This window comes from Cucumis melo, chromosome 7, assembly GCF_025177605.1.
Source record: "Cucumis melo cultivar AY chromosome 7, USDA_Cmelo_AY_1.0, whole genome shotgun sequence".
In the NCBI taxonomy this organism is placed as follows: Eukaryota; Viridiplantae; Streptophyta; class Magnoliopsida; order Cucurbitales; family Cucurbitaceae; genus Cucumis; species Cucumis melo.
Window position 1 is genome coordinate 14196723 of NC_066863.1, and position 20490 is coordinate 14217212.

The following is a 20490-nucleotide window of genomic DNA, read 5'->3' on the forward strand; positions in this document are numbered from 1 at the left end:
CAACCGACCAAATTAAAATTAAACAAACAATTTTAATAGATAAGATCAAGTACCAATATGTCAAAGGAAAAAACCATCTATTAAAAAAAAAAGTATTTGCATACAAAAAAAAATTATGATAATTAGACTCATGTTACTACATTTTCTAAAATGCAACAATAGCAAACTTAAAAGTAGATAACCCTCTTATAGCTGTTTGATATATCTCATTAATTGTCATATTTGCAATATGCAAAATAGAAGTGTCATTGGCTACTTTTTTATAAAAAATTTTGTCATTTGATGCAATTTTCCTATTTGATAAAAGAATTTATAAATTTAGCTAAAATTTAGAACTTATCAATGATAGAAATCATTTTAAAATTTTGCTACAACTTAAAAAAATATTTATTTATTTTGCTATATTTGAAAACAATCCTTTCGTAGGTCTAAAAAATTTTAGTTTGTTGTTAATTTTAAAATTTTTCATCTCTATTTAAAATTTAAAAATAAGTTTTTTAAAAAATATAACAAACCTACAAAATATTGCACTGTATAGAACAATTTCAAAAACGGGAAAAGCTCATTGGCCCACAATGGAAAATACTAAAAATGTCTCAATCAACACGCAATTAATCGGTTACTCGCGCGTGTGTAATTATTCTTCTAAACGATCATGATACGCACTCATGTAAATAGTATCAACACGATTGTGTAGTTCTTTTTAATGATAGAAAAAAATGCTTCAAACCTAAACGATCATGTTAACCACGCTAAATGATAACTTGTAGAAATACCGGTTATTATGGTCTTTTAGGTAGAATGATGGAGTCAAAATTCATAAACAAAATAGAAAATAACTTGCATAAGTCTCCACGCCTGTTTTACCTTGTTTTTAGTGTTTTATTGCAGGATTATAAAGAAAAGAAGAAAGACAGTGAATCACAGAGGAGTGTGTGTTACGCGATAAGAAGCTTATTTGAAGACTAAACATCTCTATGTGAGAAACCACATCAGCACGGGACGAAGATTTGTTAGAAGACAAGAATAATAGTTGTAGTTTATGTGACTTGACAAAAACTACAAGCAACGCTGCACATTCGGCGCTGACCTGATCAAAGGAATAATGAGAAGGTTACAAACGTCACCGACATGCATAGGAAGAATAGAGGATTCCCGCCAAAAACAACCTATAAAAAACCTCCACCTCAACCCCGACCTAGTCTTCTCTAAAGGAACCAAAAACTAGAGAGCTCCATTGGAGCCAGTGGAAAGGGCTAAGTTTCCACCTTTTGTAAAGTTCTTCCTCTTTTCTGGTGCATCCTCCTTCTCTACTTTCCATTTTTCTATTTGTTCGTTGTAATTTATCATGCTTGTATTGCACAGTGGTCGAAGGCCTATACCCTTTAATACATTGCAAGTTTATATCCTTTTCAATCCATCATGCCTTTACTATTCATCCGTCAAAGTGTTATAAGTAACTTAGGCTTGTGATAAGTTTTCGATAAGAAATATAACTTATAAGGTTTGTCACATTAGTTAAGTTATACTCTATCGCATGGCCAACATTTGTTGCTGACTACTGAGAGAGTAAGTAGCAAGGACATAGCTAACGTTTGTAAGAGGGAGTTTGTAGACAGGCTCCACCTTGGCGATTAAACCTCCATCATTTGTATCCCGAAAGGAGAACTAGTGTGGTAACTTGGCGCCGAAAGGTTGTCACCCTGAGAGGTAATATGAATTTTATAATTAACAACTTTCAGATAGATGTCAATTAACTAGACTTTATCATTTGCATCCCGAGAGGTGAGCAAGTGTGACGTTTAATACACTGAGAGATGCTCGCCTTAATTAAGAGATAGTTAACTGCTTTTTATCACATGGAGTGCAACCGCGTAGTTTACTCTCTAACAACTTGGAGATCTTCATTCACACCTTCTTAACACAAGTTAGTTCACTTTCCACTATTGTCCCACTTCTTGCCACCTTTTATAGAATCTCTAGTGTAGATAGTAGATTTAGTACATATACACACCTTTACTTTATACTGTGTAAAGTTGTATACTGCCTAAATGAGAAGTAATCATTATCACTAAGATTTGATAGCAATTCTCGATGTTCGACTATAGCTTACCTAGGAAACCTATCGTTTCACTTACATTGGGACAAGCGATAAGGAAACTTGTACCCAATGAGGATTTAGTAATTACGCGAGGATAGGAGCTTGTACCTTTTATTTCATAGCCCTGACCTAGAGATATAGTGAGCATCTTGCATGCAATGATCATGATTTGCCGTGTAGAGAGGACAATTCTCTACCAACCACTGAATGATTGGGTTGACTATGGTACGCGGTTGTTTATATCATATCCACATGATCGTGTAGTTCTCTTTTAAATGATGAAAAAATGCTTCAAATCTAAACGATCGTGTTGTTGACCTTGCTAAACAATCATGTTGACTATAATATGCGATCGTTTAGATCATATCTACACAATCGTGTGATTCTTTTTAAATGATGGAAAAAGAGTTTCAAATCTAAACGATTGTATTGACCATGTTAAATGATCGTGTTGACTAGGTAAACGATTTTGTAGATCATATCCACATGATGTGTAGTTCTTTTTAAATGATGCAAAAATGACATATCTAAACGATCGTGTTGACATGGTAAGTGGTCGTTTAGATCATATTAAAGTAATATTTAAACAATCTTGATATTTTAAAAGAGGAGCTGAAAGAAAGAAAGAAAAGATGAAAAAGAAAGAAAGAGAAGATGAAGAAAGAAAGAAAACAAAAAAAGAATAAAAATAGAAGAAATAATATCCGAAAAAGGTTGAAAAAATCTAGAAGAGAAGAAGAAATATAAAAGAGAAAATGAAAAAATCACAAAAATCACAAAAAAAAAGTAAAAAGAGTGACTAATCGTTAACAATATAAAAAACAAATTTAAAATTTATAAAAATATTTTAGTGGCTTGAACTTTTTGATTTTTTGTTACAAAGATCATAATTTGGTGTTTTGTTATATTTATTAAAAATTAACCCTTTAAAAATATATATTAATTATCTTACAGAAAATTATTTAAATATTTAATTAACGCAAAGTTAGATTATAATAAGATTTATCGGATGAAATTACCAAACGACATTTTGAAAAAAAAAAAAGGAAACACAGAAAAAGATTATAATAAAAAGGGGAGAAGAGCGGAAAGGGAAATCCGAAAAAGGCAATTAAAATTTGATTGTTGGAGTATAGTTCGATCCACGTGGCATCTAATTGTTGCCCTCCGCTTTGAGGAAGAGAAGCCATCGATTGTTGGTGTTTGTTTTAATTCCAAACCAGTCCTTCTCTTCTCTTCCTTCCTTCCTTCGGCTTCCTTCGTTCTTCGTTCTTCGTTCTTCTTCTTCGCCCAAACCCTCGTTTCCAATCTTCCTTCACTCTCTGCAATCACAATTTCTTCGAACGAATCTCCAGCTCAGCTATTTCACGCTCACAAAAACCCTACAATTTTCATTCAACTACGAGACGAACCCACTACTCTCTCAACCAACAGATTTCTTTTCTTTTCTTTCTTTTCTTTATTTTTTTCCTCTTTCATTTTCTTTTTCACATGGCGACCAATTTCCTGATTAAGATCTGAGTCCCCTTTGATTCTTTGACTTCGACCACGCGGATGGGTGCTACTGGCTCTAAGCTCGAGAAGGCTCTCGGTGACCAGTTCCCTGAAGGCGAGCGCTACTTCGGCCTTGAAAATTTTGGCAATACTTGTTACTGTAATAGCGTCTTGCAGGTTTCCTCCTTCTTTACCGGATGCATGATGCTTTTACCTTCGATTTTATTCTTCCTTTTTCCAGGATCTTAGTTAGTTTCTTCTTAGGGTTTTGTTTGTTTTACGATGCATCCAACGCTATTTTAAGGCTAGAATGCCGGTCGATGGATTGGATTAGATTGGCGAGCCTTCGCTATATGATTATTCATTTGATTGAATAATCATCGTGGTCTTAACATTCTTCATCAATCAAGTAATTGCATTTCTAATTTGTAGTATGTATTACCGAGGGATTTTTTAACGTACTATTAGTTGTATAGGTTCTTAGTCTGCAGGTAAGATTTCCCTACCCTTATAACTTTTTCTTGTGGAATTATCTGTTAGTTGTCTTCGGAATCCACGCTCATATTTGTAGTATTGGGATTTGGGCGACGAATTGAAACGGTGGTGAGATTTTATATTATGCATTGATTGCCTCTTATCTTTTCAAACTCTGTATTATTTTATATATTTCACGAGTACATCTTAATCTCATTTTGTTTTACGCATGTTTTAAAAAATGCCAACTTCAATCATACGAATGCAGATTCCTTGGTTTGATGTATGGTACTTCTCCATTTTTTTCCCTCTAAATTTTATACCATCTCTAATTTCCACTCAGCATGCATGTGTTAATCAAAGTGTTTAAAATCAGATATACTCAATTGTGAGAAGTTGATTAATCGTTTCACTTTTTGTGTTTATATTTAAGTGGGTACTTCCCCAGGCCTATCTTGTAAATGATTATTCACTTTTCGAATAAGAAATTTTCATTGTTGTGTTTGGAAATTTGCGAATGATTAATCATAGATTAAACGGAGCATCATTTTGTGAAGAACTAAACTAACCTTTGGTTGAAACTTTTTCATTTATGGATGCCCAAATTTTATTTTATTTTCTGTTTTGTTTTATACTTGTTGTTTCATGCTGTTAACTTGTGTGAATTCACTTATTCACATTTCGGATGTTCGTTGTGAAAAGTAGAAAGGTCTTCTTGTTCTAATTTTTTACGATTTCAATTTTCAAAAGATAACTATGTTAATTTATTCAGAAATTTAGATCCAATAGTGGGATATTTTGGAGTCTTAACCATAAATGGTATTTATGTTCATGACTTTTATGAGTTTCTACAGTTTACTGATATACAACAGATGACATTTTAGTCTCTTTTAATATCATCTTTCCTTGTGTTTATGTTGGATTTCTAAAGTATCTGCTCAATATCCAGCTTGAATTCTTGATATTTTCTTTGATCTGTCACGTAACATTCTGAAATTGTCAATTGTATTGTACTCACCATTTTTCTTTAATATTCAGGCACTGTATTTTTGTGTTCCTTTTCGTGAGCAATTGCTAGATTATTACTCAAACAGCAAAAGTATTGGAGATGCAGAGGAAAACCTCTTAACATGCTTAGCAGATTTGTTCACCCAGGTAATTTTATCGAGTGAAGATGTGTGTTTTACTTGGGTTCATTGCGTGTCTGTTTAAATATTTGTACTTGAAGAAGCAAAGAGGAGGAGGTTAACAACTCTCTTTTTAGAAGCTTTATTGTTTTAGATTGTTATGACTAGACTTTGGATGTGATTCTCTTATTGTTTATTAGGCTGTAATCTTGTTGACTGAAAGGAGTTATTTTGGAGATTGTTTTGTAATCCTCATTAGATTGATGGGGTCCCTTTTGGGTAAAGTCTAAGCAGGACTCAAGTTCTAGTTGAGATCTTGGGTTTGGGATGAGTTAGTTATTCTACGTTAGTTAATGGTACTGGTCCACCCAGGAGAAGAATCTTTCGAACTAAAGTGCACTATAGCCTCTGGGGCTTAAGTGGTAGATGAACAAATAGGCACATGTGTGCACTAGTGTGTGAGCACATTAGGAAGTAACAAAACCTTCATGGAAAGCAGTGAGGTGTAATTGTTCCATTGTGTGTGCACTATTTTGCTTTTATGAACTCTAATTCCAGTTATTATTTTGGCTCCTTTCATAGTGGACTGTTTTTTGTATGGTCAGTTTGTATTCTTTTTTTGTCCCTTACTTCTTGCAACTGGAATTCTTTTGTAAACTCTAGCTTCAGATTTTTGTTTACATTCCTTTTATATTGATTTTAACTCCAAAAGATAAGGTATGGTCAATTGGTACTCTTTCACTAATATAACAAAATTTAGATGAAGTCGTATATGCTTCCTTGTTAAGAAATTGAGAGATCTAATTTGGTTAGTGTATAGTTTCTTTTCTCCACTGATAGGAGATAAAACAAAAAGGAGATGATGTTATGAGTCCCGTATGTGTGTATACTTTCTTCTGAACGTCATCCATCGGCTATGTCTTCTTGGAGAATTCTATACAGACTGCATTTTACTAATTGATTAAAATTGTCTTTAGATTTTCTTTCATACCCTTTTGTGATTCCTAACCAAAGTTCTATGTGTTTTTTTTTTATTTGGTTTCAAGTTATACCGTTTTCTTTATGATCTTAAAGAGGAACTCTTTTCATGGATAGATTGGAATATAATAGTCGTTTATTTCACCTCTGATTGCAGATTAGTTCCCAAAAGAAAAAAACTGGTGTAATTGCTCCAAAGCGCTTTGTTCAGAGATTGAAAAAACAGAATGAGATATTCCGTAGTTATATGCACCAAGTATGTTTTGAATTTTGTTTCTAAATGTCTGTCAATGCCCCCACTTTGATTTGTTTTCTCTTCTTTACAATCTAAGAAGCATGGACACGGACACAACATGACAGTGTCGTGAACACTGTTTTTTTTTAAATCTAGGACATGGCACGGCAAAGACGTTTTTTAAAATATTCATTTTAAAAAGTATATAATTTTTATAATTTTTATAGTAAAAGAAAATTCATAGTAAATGAATTGATACACTTATATGCTTAAAAGACTTACCTTGATGTATTCCGCACTAAAAACTTATTGTTATTGTTATATATGTGTTTTTTTAGTCTACTCAACGAGTGTTTTATACAAGATTTGTTGCACTAATAAGTATCCAATAGGTGCCCACCAAGTGTCGTAGTGTTCAAGTGTCCAACACGTGTTAGACACGGACAAGCTAGCCAAACTAAAGTGTCCATGCTTCTCAGTTTATAATTCATATATGAAAATGAGAATTTCTACCCATATTCAATGAGTCGATATTGTAATTAAATAAAAAAAAAAAAGGTATTCAAATTTCATCTATATTGCAATTGATGTGCATCTTTAAATGGATCTTCATGCTGTTTTGTTTCTGGATCCAGTCTGCATCATTTGTATCTTTTTCATATATTAGTGGCTTGTACCTTTCTAACCTTATCTTATTCTCGTTGGTTCATTTCTTGTTTTCTGCTTTCCTGTTTCATTTGGGTGTTCTTCCCTTTGGTTTTGGGTTTTCCTTTTATGTGCTCCTGGATATTTTATTCATCAATGAAATAAATGTTTGGCAACTACATCTATTTCTCTTATTTGGCAACTGCTGATGTAGGATGCTCATGAATTTTTGAACTTTTTGCTCAACGAACTTGTTGACATACTGGAGAAAGAGGCACATGCTATTAAAAGTGATGCAGAAAGTTCATCACCATCTGAAAAAATTTCAAATGGTCCCAAGACTGGTCAGGCAAATGGTGCTCAAAAAGAGCCGTTGGTGACTTGGGTCCATAAAAATTTTCAGGTAATTTGGTTAGCCATTTTGATGACATAGTCCATAACAACTTGTTATTTTGTTTCTTCTCTATGTTGATTAGAAATATTGGGTTGATAAATGTCATTTAAGTCCTTTTATTACTTTTTTCTTTTATATTTGTGAGTGTTTGGTTCAGCTCACGCGCACCTCGACTAATCTTACGAGCCATTGACCCTACAACATTTGGGTGTCAAGAAAACTCGAAGGAAATTAATTATTAGTAAATGGTCACTATGGATTGAATCCATGACCTCTTAGTTAGTTATTGAGATCATGTTTTCTTTTTTACCACTAGGCCAACTCATGATGGTTCAACCATTGTATTGCTGTACATCAAAAATATGTTAAAAGATAGTTGTTCATGTGGATGAAGTTAACTTACGTTTTCATTGTTGTTTTTGTTGTGTTTAATATAATATGTACATATTCATGCATGCATACATACATATATTTACATATACATACATACTTACACAGACATACTTACATATACATGTACACATAAGTTGCAGTTCTCTTCTTCATATACATATATATAAATGTTTGGATTTTTTTTGAGAACCTCATAAGCGAATCTAGTATGGCCGTCTCACTTGTTCTCCGCAGCTTAACTCCCTTCTTAGAAACTATAGGGCAATTACTTTGTTTCGACTTTCAAAAGAGAATTAGACACCTACTTGTAGCCTCACTGGACCGTTGGATGTTTCCATTAGTGAATGCAGTGTGCACCCTTGAAAATATTTGACTTTTGATGATGCTAAGTAAATTTGTCGTTAAAGGCTTCACATTTTTTCTTTATGAGAGTTAAAGACTACCAAGAAATATAAAAGAGTGTCGGGATAGGTGGAGATTGAGAACACAACACTCTTTTACGCAAACCATAGTCTATTAAAGACCTTCCCAATAGAAGTCTATTTTCTAGGAAGATCCTTACAGAGTTCTTCGTCGAGTCTTGAGATGTAACTTTGTTCTGTGCATGATAAACGTTTAATTGCAGAGTCACTTGCAATCTGTCTTTCAGGGTTTACTAACTAATGAGACAAGGTGTTTGCGGTGCGAGACAGTTACAGCAAGGGACGAAACTTTTCTGGACTTGAGTCTTGATATTGAACAGAATAGCTCAATAACTAGCTGTTTAAAAAATTTCAGTTCCACCGAGACATTGAATGCGGAGGACAAGTTTTTCTGCGACAAGTGCTGCAGGTAGGTTGGTATACATGATTCCATCTGGCTTCTAGTTGCATTTTTTTAGTTTAGTTTAGGAAACGTCATTTGTATCGAGCACTTTATGGGAGTTCGTTTCCAAAGAAGCCAAGTGTGTCCTGCTTATTTCATCCTATCCAAGCAATAATATTACTTACGTGTCGTGTTGGCTCGCTTAATTCTTAACAGCTTGATAATTTGCCGTATCCTAATTTTGCTGTCTTCATCATCTTCTCAGCCACAAGCATACTGTCATTTGTGGTGTGGGGAGATCCATATTGATATCGGACATGAACAATGTAAAACTAGTGTAGTTAGTAAATGCTAATGAAGAAGTATTGAATGTGAATAATAAGTATAGTTTGTATATGCTAATGAAATTTTTTTAAAAAAGTATTGAATGTGGAAAATAAGTATAGCTAGTAACTTTGCTCCCCACTCGCAACCATGAAAAACTAATGAACAAAAACCAAGAAAGAGAGTGCTGAAAGATGGATATGTTTTGGTGTGCAGTTTGCAAGAAGCACAGAAGAGGATGAAGATTAAGAAACCACCTCATATCCTTGTCATTCATCTGAAGCGGTTTAAATATATCGAGCAGCTTGGCCGCTATAAAAAGCTGTTATACAGAGTTGTTTTCCCTCTTGAGCTGAAGCTTAGCAACACGATGGAGGATGCGGATTCTGAGTACTCTTTGTTTGCTGTTGTGGTTCATGTTGGAAGTGGACCCAACCACGGACACTATGTTAGTCTTGTGAAAAGCCATAACCACTGGTTATTTTTTGACGACGAAAATGTGGAAATGATTGATGAGTCTGTTGTGCAGACATTCTTTGGATCTGCACAGGAATATTCTAGTAATACTGATCATGGCTACATCTTATTCTACGAGAGCATTGGTACTGGCAACAAGAGCTGATAATTGGAGAATTCCCATATCATCAGCCGTCGGGTAATTTAAAATTCGACTCTTGCTTTTTTGGGTTCGCATGTTTATTAATGTTATTATTACTTTTCTTTTATCTTTTTCTTTTTTCCTTTTTATAACACCATTGGGAAGAGCTGTGAAATATTATTGATGTTATGGACTGAAAAAATGTATACATGTTCGGTTGCCAGTTTGGCATATATAGTGTACGGCGGCAGCTTTTCTTTTCCCCTTTCAATAAGTGAAAAGAGAGCAATGTATGATGTTTATGAATTGCTGCTTTAGAGTTGGAATGACTTCTTATTTTGATCTGTTCCTATATAGTATATACATTCTGATGATGTGTTTAACATTGCTTTCCTTGTTCTATTATAGTCAGTTGGTAAGGGGATAGTTGGTTTGGGAGTTGGAAGTAGTTGAGTTGATCACAGCTGCAACAAGTTATATTTTAAACTTTATAAACAGCTTTTTAATGGGTTCATTCATTCAAAACTTCACATACTAGTTTGAAATTGTCGTTGATTTGGAAGAGGTTGGATTTAGGCAGTGTTCTAAAAGGTGCTTTGAGGTGCGGGATTTTACATTTGGGCTTTTTAATGGGTACATCTTTCGCTTATTTATGAAGGTGAGGCGTTGCTGAGGCGCACGCCTTCCTCCAGGGGCAGTAGGCACAAAGGTGCGGGCTTTTACATTTGGGTTGGGCTTTAATTTAAAAAAAAATTATTATACCTATTACGTGTAACTTGGGTGTGAAGAAATGAAACGACTCTTACGCATCTTCGTCCAGGGCTCGACTTCATCGACTTCAAGTTTCAACTCTTTCGTTTTACGTCCCTTTTCGCTTTTGCCTTCCATTCGTTTCGTCACTCTTTTGCCCCTTTCTACGGAAATTCTGTCACTGGCGTTGGCAAGGGCAATCGACCATCTTCTTCTTCTTCTTTTTCCATATGATCTTATTCAAAGAAAATCCTTTGGTACTGCTTTGCCATTACTTTGTTTTTTGGTGCAAAAACAGAGAAGAGAAACAAAGAAGCTTCCCAAAATCACTACCATTATCGGTTAGTCAAATTAGCAATTTTTTTAAAACATATTGCCTTCTGTTTTTTATTTTTCTTAACGTTGATATGTGCTGTTTTTTTTAACTAAAACATAAGTGTTAATCATTTAAATACCTTCTGTTTTTTTATTTTTCTTAACACTGATACTTGTTTTTTTTTTTTAACTAAAACAGAAGTGTTAATTATTTAAATACCTTTTGTTTTTTTATTTTTTTAACACTGATACGTGTTGTTTTTTTAACTAAAACAGAAGTGTTAATCATTTAAATACCTTCTAAGTTCTACTTTTTAAGTTATTTGTTTTTTTAAAACAAAAAGCTACAGTAGGTTTTTCAATAAGATTACGAATCAGTGAATACTTATTTAGATTAATTAGGTCATACATGGCTGATGAAAGTTCGAAAAAAGATCTAGCATGGAAATATGATCGATCGCAAAATGACCAAGATATAAATACGTTTATCTGTGGATTTTGTTCGAAAGTAACAAAAGAAGGGGTGTATCGATTGAAACACCACCTTGTTGGTGGTTATAGAAATGCCACATGTTGAAAATGTCTGGATCATATGAAGGAAGAAATTAAAGATTACATGTCCAAGAAAAAGGAGATCAAAGAACAAAGAAATTTGATTGGGAACATTGATGTAGATTACGGTATGAGGATGAAGATGAAGGGAGTGTTAGTGTAAACAACAGAGCAAGTGGCTCGAGCTTGAAGAAGCCAATACAAAAAGGTCCAATGGATGCATTTTTTACTCCCAATCCAGAAACTGTGGTTCAAAATAGAAAGAACGACAAAGGAAAACAAACTTCGTTGAATGCGGCGTACAAGAAGGAAATGATGCAGGAGTGTCTTTGAATGCTTGCACATATGATAGTTTTTCCCTATGATTGAGTCAATTGGGCAATTTGGTCTTGGATTGAAACCACCAATGTATCATGAGTTGAGAGTCCCATGTTTGAAGAAGGAATTATAAGCAACAAATGAGTTGATGAGGAGCCATAAGGCAGAGTGGGCCAAGGTTGGATGCACTGTTATGGCTGATGGTGGACCGATAGAAGAAATAGGACATTAATTAACTTTTTAGTTAATAGTCCTAAGGGTACCATGTTTATTGAGTCCATCGATGTTTCATTTATGTGAAGGATGGAAAGAAGATGCTCGAGCTACTTGACAATTGTGTAGAGCGCATTGGAGAAGCAAATGTTGTACAAGTAGTTACTGATAGGGCCTCAGCAAATGTGATGGCAGGTAAGAATGTAAATTACACACAAGTTACACCTTTAATTTGTTAGATTTAGTGAGTTCTATGCTAAATGTGTACTTATTTTCTTTGTTAATAGAGAGATTGTTAGAAGCAAACCGACCACAATTAATATGGTATCCATGTGCCGCTCATTGCTTAGATTTGATGTTGGAGGATATATACAAGATCTCTAATATTTGCAAAGCATTGAAAAGAGGCATGGAGATTAGCAACTTCATATATGTTCGTCTTGGATTATTAAACATGATGCGACGATTTACTAACCAAAAGGAGTTAGTTAGACCAGCTAAGACTCACTTTGCTATTGTTTGCATTACATTATCGAGTATACATCATCAAAAGAACAACTTAAGGAAGATGTTTACTTTAGATGAATGGAAGGATAGCAAATGGAGCAAGGAGCAACAAGGGAGGAGAGTAGTTCAGACTATTTTGTTGGCTAGTTTTTGAACTACAATTGTGTTTACTCCTAAAGTATCTGGCCCACTAGTCCAAGTTCTTAGATTGGTTGATGGCGAAAAGAAGCCACCTATGGGATATATTTATGAGGTCATGGATAGAGCTAACGAAACTATTGCTAAGTCGTTCAATAATAATGAAGAAAAATACAAGGACATTTTCACTAGAATGGATAGAAAATGGGAGCTTCAGTTGCATTGTCCTCTGCATGCAGGGGGTATTTTTTAAACCCGTCATTCTATTATTCGAATCCTAACATACAAAAGGATGATGAAATAGTTAAGGGGCTCTACTCATGCATAACAAAAATAGTTGTTTCATTGGACGTCTAAGACAAAATACTTGCAGAACTAAGCAAGTATAAGAGAGCTGAAGCATTGTTTGGACAACCTTTAACAATCTGACAAAGCGACAAAACATCTTCAGGTAAATTTCAACTAAACTATTAATCGATTACTCAATAATACTCAGCAATAAATTATTTTATTAATATATATTTTTTGTTTGTACGTTGTACCTATAGTGAAGTGGTGGGATAATTTTGGACAATCAACTCCAAACTTGCAAAATTTTGCTGTGAGAATTTTAGGTCTTACTTTTAGTGTTTCTGGATGCAAACGTAATTGGAGTGTGTTTGAGCAGGTTAGCTTTCCTCTCATTTACATGCAAATGTAATTTTGTTGAATCACTGGCAGTGACAATGAAATTTTCTAATTTTGCAGGTTCATAGCAAGAAACAAAATAGGCTTACTCAAAGTCGTTTGAATGATTTACTGTTCATCAAATACAATAGAGCATTAAAACATCTATACAACCTTCGAGATATTGTTGACCCCATATCTTTAAGAGATATTGATGATAGTAACGAGTGGTTGATTGGAAGATTTGATGATGATTCTGAGGAGGATGAGCTAGTATTTGACAATGATACTTTAACGTGGGGTGATGTTTCAAGAGCTGTCGGAGTAAAAGAACCAACCTTCTATTCTAGAGCTAGGGCCTCAGGAGCAAAGACTAATGTTTCATGTTCATCCTCGTCTACCACGCAACCCACACCCAAACAAATAAATTTGGATGACTCCGATAAGGAAGAAGAAGATACCGATAGGGAGTGAATGAAGTTGAGGATCAATTTAGTATGATGAGTTTGATCTTTAGGAATGAACTTTTATTTTGATTGTTGTTGAATTTGACTAGTTTTCTATTGTGTTTTGTTTTTTGGGTAGAAAACTAATATTATAATATTCTACACATTAGAGTTAATTCTCATTTCCACATTGGTTGTTTACTTATATTTTATACATTGTTGTTCCTTTCAATTTTGTGTATATATATATATATATATATATATATATATATATATATTTATATAGTGCACCTCATTAAAAAAATCCGCGCCTTTTTGTGCGCCTTGCGCCTAGTCTCCAAAGGACCATTGCGTCTTAGTGCGTCTTGAACCTCTAAAAACACCGAATTTAAGGGATAGTAAATGTTTGTGGATGAAAATGATGTGTTTGTATTGTAATGGAGCAAAATATGATTTTACAAAATTATTTAGTAAGGCAAAGTGGTTTGTTTTATTGATGGCAAGATATTTGCTGTGATTTTCTCAAAGGCAAGATTTCTCCAAACACTTGATGGGTACAAATTACTTTAGCTTGGGCACAAAAATGATGTATTTTGCAGACTCGAACATTTTAGGATGCCTGAGTTCTTTTTGTTGTCAGTTTAAAGATATTTTAGGATGCCTGAGTTTCCTTCGTTGTCAGTTTAAAGATGACAAATAAACCAAATTATTTATGAAAAATAGTTATTCTAGAAACCTAATATAGAATCCGTTGTTGTTCTGTGTTTCATTGGTTGTGAAAACAAGTAATCTCGTGATTCTGTGGGGTTGCAGCGTTTGTGGACTCTCAAGAGAGTAATTGTCTTAAGTTGCTTAGAAGGTAGGGAATAAATCAAATAGTTAACATGCATTACCGTTAACTACTCCCCATGGTTTAATCCTAGAACTTAATGCATGTATTTCGTTAATCTTCCAATGCACTACCTTAAATGATTGACACTGTTTAATTGGATGCAAATCTTAATTAATAGTGTAGGGCGCTTAAACGACATTCTCCAAGTTGGGTGTTCTTGTCCTTTTAGGCTAGAACGGTTTATTATATTACACTTTTATGTTTCTTATTTCGATGGCTTTTACCTTTTGCACTCTCAGTTTCACACAAGTTAGCCCTCCTTTTCTAATTTATCGCTCTAACTAAAGAATTAATTATATGAAACTAATCTTCGAGCGTTCTTGTGGATTGATTTAATATAGCTACTTGTGCTACTTAGTAGTATAGGTGGTTTAGATTGCTATTAATGGCCATGGACATGGGACACACAAAAAGGCGCAAGTTTTTTTTTGTTAGACACGCTATATATAAAAAACCATAGAACATATATCTATATGTATGTGTGTGTGTATATATAGACACTTTTGTTTACACAATCAAGACATAGATGGATACAAACAGGACTTAAGGAAGGATATAAAAGAAAAGATGAATAAGATTTAAACGTTAGTCATTCAACACCAAATTAAGTAAACAACATAAAAGCAATCACAAATACAATTATAAAATCCTAAAGATCGAACTCATCTTCACTAAATAGGTTTTCGTTTTTATTCTCTCCATCATTCAACTTATAAACATCTAAATCTTCTTCGTTGGTTTTAGAGTCATTGAAATTAGCCTGTGTGGAGGTAGTCTAGGACGGTGGTTGCATGAAAGATAAAGATGAACATGAAGCGTTAGTCTTAATCAATTCTTGAGATATTGGTGGTATAGGCTCTATAGTAGTAGTGGTTCTTTTGCTCCAGTAGTTCTTGAAATATTTGCTCCATATTGAAGACTTGTTGTAAAGACCATGTTCATCATTCATTCTTTCAATAAGCCACTCATTATACATCTTTGTTATACATGTATACGACTTATTAACAATTTCATCATCAACTTGAATATTTGGATTTGAATAATAAAATTTTGAATTTAGATAATATCTCATTGCATGAAAAGAAAGATGTAGCTGAAGCTCCCATCGTTAAATGATTATTGTAAAAATAACTTTGTACTTTTCATCGACTTATTTGTGGCTTCTAATTCCCTTTTAAACACGCTACTCTCAACTGGTTTTAATTCTGGATCTTGTCTTATTACCTCAACCATCAAGACAAAATTATCATAAGTGCAAGCATTTAGAGGAATTCCAACATCATAAAACAATCAAACAATTCTTTGGATGATGTGTTCCTTCACCTTCTTTTTGTATGTTTCTTTCTTCGTGGTTTGTTTTCTGTTTCTTTTGCCATTCTTTGGTTTTGAACAACAATATTTGGGCACCGACCAATCTACGTAGAGGCAAGAGGGGCACGTGCCCCTCAATTTATTAGTTTTTATGTTTTTAATATAAAACTTAACTACATTATATCTATAGATTCATAACAACTTCTTTAACAAAATTGGAAGGCGGTGTAATGGTTGGGGAGTACTCCTTGATACTTGCACTTACAAAGTGAATTTATTTCATAATCAAAATTTAAGATTTTTCCCTCGTGGCTCTCACTTGATGCCATGTGTATGACGCAGTAGCTTGCCTTTCTCCTAAAAGTTAATTTCAAAAAATAATAAAATAAAAATTTAGATTTTTTTTAAAATAAAATAAAATAAAAAGAAATTTTCATAAATATAACAAACGGTCAAAATATTTACGGTCCGTATAACAAAATGAAAACTTCCAAGAAGATTATTATTTTTTCTAAATATTCAAGGTTTGCCTTTACTTTTCATTGTCTTTCTTCCTTTCCTGTTATTTTTTTTTCTATCGTCTTTCTTCTCTCCCTCTTATTTTTTTTAATTCTTTTTCAAACATTTGGTTCAAGATTGTGTACTAAATATAAAAGATCTTGAAACAAACGTCGTTTAAATTTGGACCCAAATCTAAACGATAATATAACAAAAATAACAAATCTAAACAATCGTGTATCAAAAGAATCTAAAAAAAAATTGTTTAGCCAAATCTAAATGAATCTAAACGTTGGTGTAGTCAAATCGTTTAATCACTTTATATTTGGCCGCTTTTAATTTGTTTAGTATTGATCCTTAAAATTTCAATTTAGTAAGTAAGAGGTAGTGCATCGATTTTTTTTCTTATATATATATATATATATATACAATAAAACGTATTAGACATCAAATAAAATTTATATATGAGAACAAATAATTTCTAACATGTTCAAATGTATTGTTTTCTAAAAGCAAACAACTGAACGTAACCAGGTGGAGTCGGTAGTCCATCTAACAACATTTGTCGAATACCATTAAAAAAAGTCATCCCCTTCACTTGATCAACAAAGAAAGCTGTATTTAAGCCTCTTAGCAACACTTAACGACCCCAATTCTGAAGCAGGTGGCAAATCTAGATAAAGAATCAGCCACTGAATTTCCCAAGCCCAACTTATATTCATTCACAAAGTCGTATCCCATCAACGTAACTTTGCAATAATCGACCATTGGTAATCGCCGTAAATCACCCGTTGTTCCAACAAAAATTTTAAACTCTTCTGGTCAATGCAGACAAAGAAATGTCGTCCCAATAAGGATGCCACTTTTGGATAGCCAAGACAATAGTGATTAATTCACGCTCTTAAGCAGCCTTAAAAAGACATATAACTGGTAGGGCTTGGCTAAGGAATTGTTGCATAAAAAATGCTCCCACCTCCACATTGAATGCGTTGTTGAACCAAATGTCGATTCTTGTCGTGTTGTGTCGAACCACTGTCTTGAAAGTAAAATTCGGTGCAACCTCAGTGTCAAATCGCATATGCTGGTTGTTTTTCAAGGTTAACACAACTTTACAACTCAAACGTGCACTTGCGACACTAAGGAGTGGAATCAAAGGAAATTTTTCTTAGAGAAGAACTTCACACACCCAAAATCTTTTCTTTAAAAATATATATATATAAAAGAAGAATAATGGTTTTAGAATTATAAAATGTATTAAATAATAATTATTAATATCCAACTCAAACATTCATTATAAATTAGTACAATGAAAGTCATTCCCAACAATCCCTCACGAATGTCTACCATCACATTTTAATTAAAATAGCAATAAAACATTTTTTATGAGCAAAGAAAGAAATAGTATAAACTTAAACATCAATATCTTTCAATTTGAATTGATGTATAGTGACATGTGGCAACAATTTAATTAAAGAAAGTAAGTTAACTTTTGAACTTCCAATAACTACAATTGAGACTCTTAAACATCAATATCTTTCGATTTAAATTGATGTATAGGGAGGTGGGGCAACAATCTAATTAAAGAAAGTAAGTTACCTTTTGAACTTTCAAGAACTATAGTTGAGACCCCCACACGTTTTACTTCTTAAATTTTCATCAATTCTGCAATAAAGTCTATCACAATAGACAACTCAAAACTGTGCTACTTAAGGCCATGCACATAGAACCTCGGGTCAACCTGGAAGCTCTAGAAAAAGATCCTTAAACTTTTTCATAGAAGGCGGTCATACCTTCACAATCACGTTTATTGCTTCATGAAGTCTTATCACTATAGACCAAGTTTGTCAAAGACAAACCACTCAAAATTGAGCTATGAAGATTTTACAGTTATCCATCAAGTATACCCGGACCACCCAAAGAAGGGCTATGGAATTTTCAAAGGTTTTAGTTTCATCCATCAAATCCATCAAATCCATTTAAGGATTACCTGCACGTGGCTATGGACCATCAAGTCTATCGCAATAGACCATCTGAAAAAAGGTTATGAACTATCAAGTCTATCGCAATAGACCGTTTAGAAAAGGGCTATGGACCATCAAGTCTATTGCAATAAATTAAACCACTCAAATAAAGGGCTATGGACCATCAAATGTTTGGGTCCCAGACTCTTGTCTTTGGAGAGATGATCTACAAAGTTCCTTTTAGACCTCACATACTTCAAGAAGGTAATTCTTTCATTCAACTATGATTTCATATCTCCATGTTTCAGGTGAATATGCCTTCTTTTTCCATAACACACTATTCTTAGCAATATCTATGACAACATATGAATCTCAATAAATATATACTAGTATAGAGGTTCCCACAATCGTACATCTTCCATTAGGCTTCTATGTCATTCATACTAATGTCCCAATACAATGGTACATTTCTTATTAAGAACACTATCTCATTTATTTTCCTTAAGGCTCATACTAGCTTCATAAAGTGTTCTTACAAGAGGATCATTAAACTGTCAAATCTCTTTAATAGTATTCAATGTGTGATTGACATGCATCAAAACATTCTCAATAATACTTAAGCGCCTCACATTAGTCACATAAAATTTTCACTTCAAAATGTGATAATTTTATAGCATTATTGACATTTATGTTTGCATCAAAAATCAATATATCATCAACATACAAATAGATAATCATACATTCAGCTCCAAACAACTTTTAGGAAACACATATATCAACAATTCACTTCTCAAGACATTGTTTACTAAATTGTTGTTAAAGTTTTTCTCATTAAGCTTTCAAAAAACTAGTTAAAGAACATAAAGAAATTTGACTCTTTCAAGTTACCATTGAGGAATATCATCATTATAATGCAAGATACATTTTGTTTAGAAAATTAAAGTGCAAAATTCAATTGATTATTTTTGTCTACAAGAAATATTTTTTGATCCAGTGGAGGGGTAATCTTCTAGTAGATATAACATTTTGTCCTTTATTTATTTTATTTTATTTTATTTATTTACTTTATTTTACTTTATTTTTATTTCATTTTGAAAGTTGGATTTGAATTTGAATTTAACTTTTTTTTTAAAAAAATGAATATCAGTTTCTTCCCTATTTTCCCTCAACTCACCCAATTTTATCTCCCACTCCCACCTTCTCCACTCTCCTCTCTATTTTCCTTCGACCAACCCAATTTTCTCTCTCACTCCCACCTTCTCCACTCTCAAAATAAGATCTTGTTCTCATTGGCCTATAAAAACAAATGATGATTTTTTTGGGAGGGTACATTCTATTGAGATCAATTTGAAGGGTTGAAAAAAAACTAAGGAAACTATTCTGTCAAAGGTAACTTTTTTTTTTTTTTTTAAATTTCCTCTCTTTCCCTTCCCTTTTGAGAGTGTGATCAATTATAACGATGTAGTTTTTCAAATTTGTTTTTTTTTTTTCGTAATTTCGTTAATTAATTTTAAGGTGACTTTAATTTTGTTAGGGTTAGGCTTGTTAGCTTAGGGTAATTGGGTTTACTGTGTTTTTTCGAACTTCTGCAATCTATGAAATATCATGCTATGTAAGTTTCATTATTATCTACTTTTAACATTTACGAATAGTGATAGACTAAATTAAAAACTATAAGAGGATATAAAATACAAAACTAGGACTTCTCAATTTAAACCATTAAAGATTTGCTTATGTGTTATATATCAATGATGATGTTTTCTTGTGCTATGGTTCCCAGGAAAAAACAAAGATTATTTAGATCAATATATTGTCTACTCGATTTTTTGGATTGAATTTGATAGAAGAGGAACTACAAGAGATCTTTGATAGCAACACTTCCCAATCCTCATGGTAAGAAAGTTTTGAAACTTACTTATCTTGCAACTGGATTTTATATATTATTTGGATTTTATAAGTATGTAAAATTTTAAAGTATTTGTTATTTGTTACATTGTTTGTTGTTTTCTCACAACATTAGTTGCAACTTTTGTTCTTGGAATAACTCTGAGAATGATGTTAACTTAATTTATCATGAACTCCTTTAGGGATCAAATAATGAGTTAATATATTGCACATGAAACAATAATTGTATAACTTACGTAGTTTTCTATTCATTATTAGGGCTTTCGAACTTGCAAGAAAGAAGAAGTCTCTGTGGAGGGTAATCAAGATATGAGGATGGAGATTTAGTAAAAGAAATAGGTAAGCGTGTTTTATGTTTTGTAACGTAACTTAACTATTTTATTTTAGGGATCATGTTAACATGTACTTAGGAATGTTGCTTTGACTAATCTGCTTAGACATATGTTATAGG

At 33.1% G+C, this 20490-nt stretch overlaps 1 protein-coding gene and 1 long non-coding RNA gene across 9 annotated transcripts; both read left to right on the plus strand.

Moving 5' to 3' along the window:
* The first annotated feature begins 3281 nt into the window (after positions 1 to 3281).
* On the plus strand, positions 3282 to 9873 carry LOC103495733 (ubiquitin carboxyl-terminal hydrolase 3). 8 transcript variants are annotated; one of them, XM_051088161.1, is made up of 8 exons: positions 3291 to 3772; positions 4136 to 4198; positions 4338 to 4352; positions 5108 to 5224; positions 6332 to 6430; positions 7269 to 7457; positions 8491 to 8672; positions 9186 to 9873. In XM_051088161.1, the coding sequence occupies exons 1-8, from the start codon at positions 3656 to 3658 to the stop codon at positions 9589 to 9591; spliced, it is 1188 nt and encodes a 395-aa protein (XP_050944118.1). In that variant the 5' UTR covers positions 3291 to 3655; the 3' UTR covers positions 9592 to 9873. The 8 variants fall into 8 exon arrangements, with proteins under 8 accessions (XP_008455597.1, XP_050944121.1, XP_016901789.1 ...); XM_051088164.1 differs by lacking the exon at positions 6332 to 6430 and having other exon boundaries at positions 3287 to 3772; XM_008457374.3 differs by lacking the exon at positions 4338 to 4352 and having other exon boundaries at positions 3292 to 3772.
* A 1187-nt stretch (positions 9874 to 11060) lies between these two features.
* Positions 11061 to 13654, plus strand: LOC107991403 (uncharacterized). Its single transcript, XR_001763409.2, has 3 exons — positions 11061 to 12811; positions 12909 to 13027; positions 13108 to 13654. It is a non-coding gene; the product is annotated as an uncharacterized LOC107991403 (long non-coding RNA).
* The last annotated feature ends 6836 nt before the right edge of the window (positions 13655 to 20490 follow it).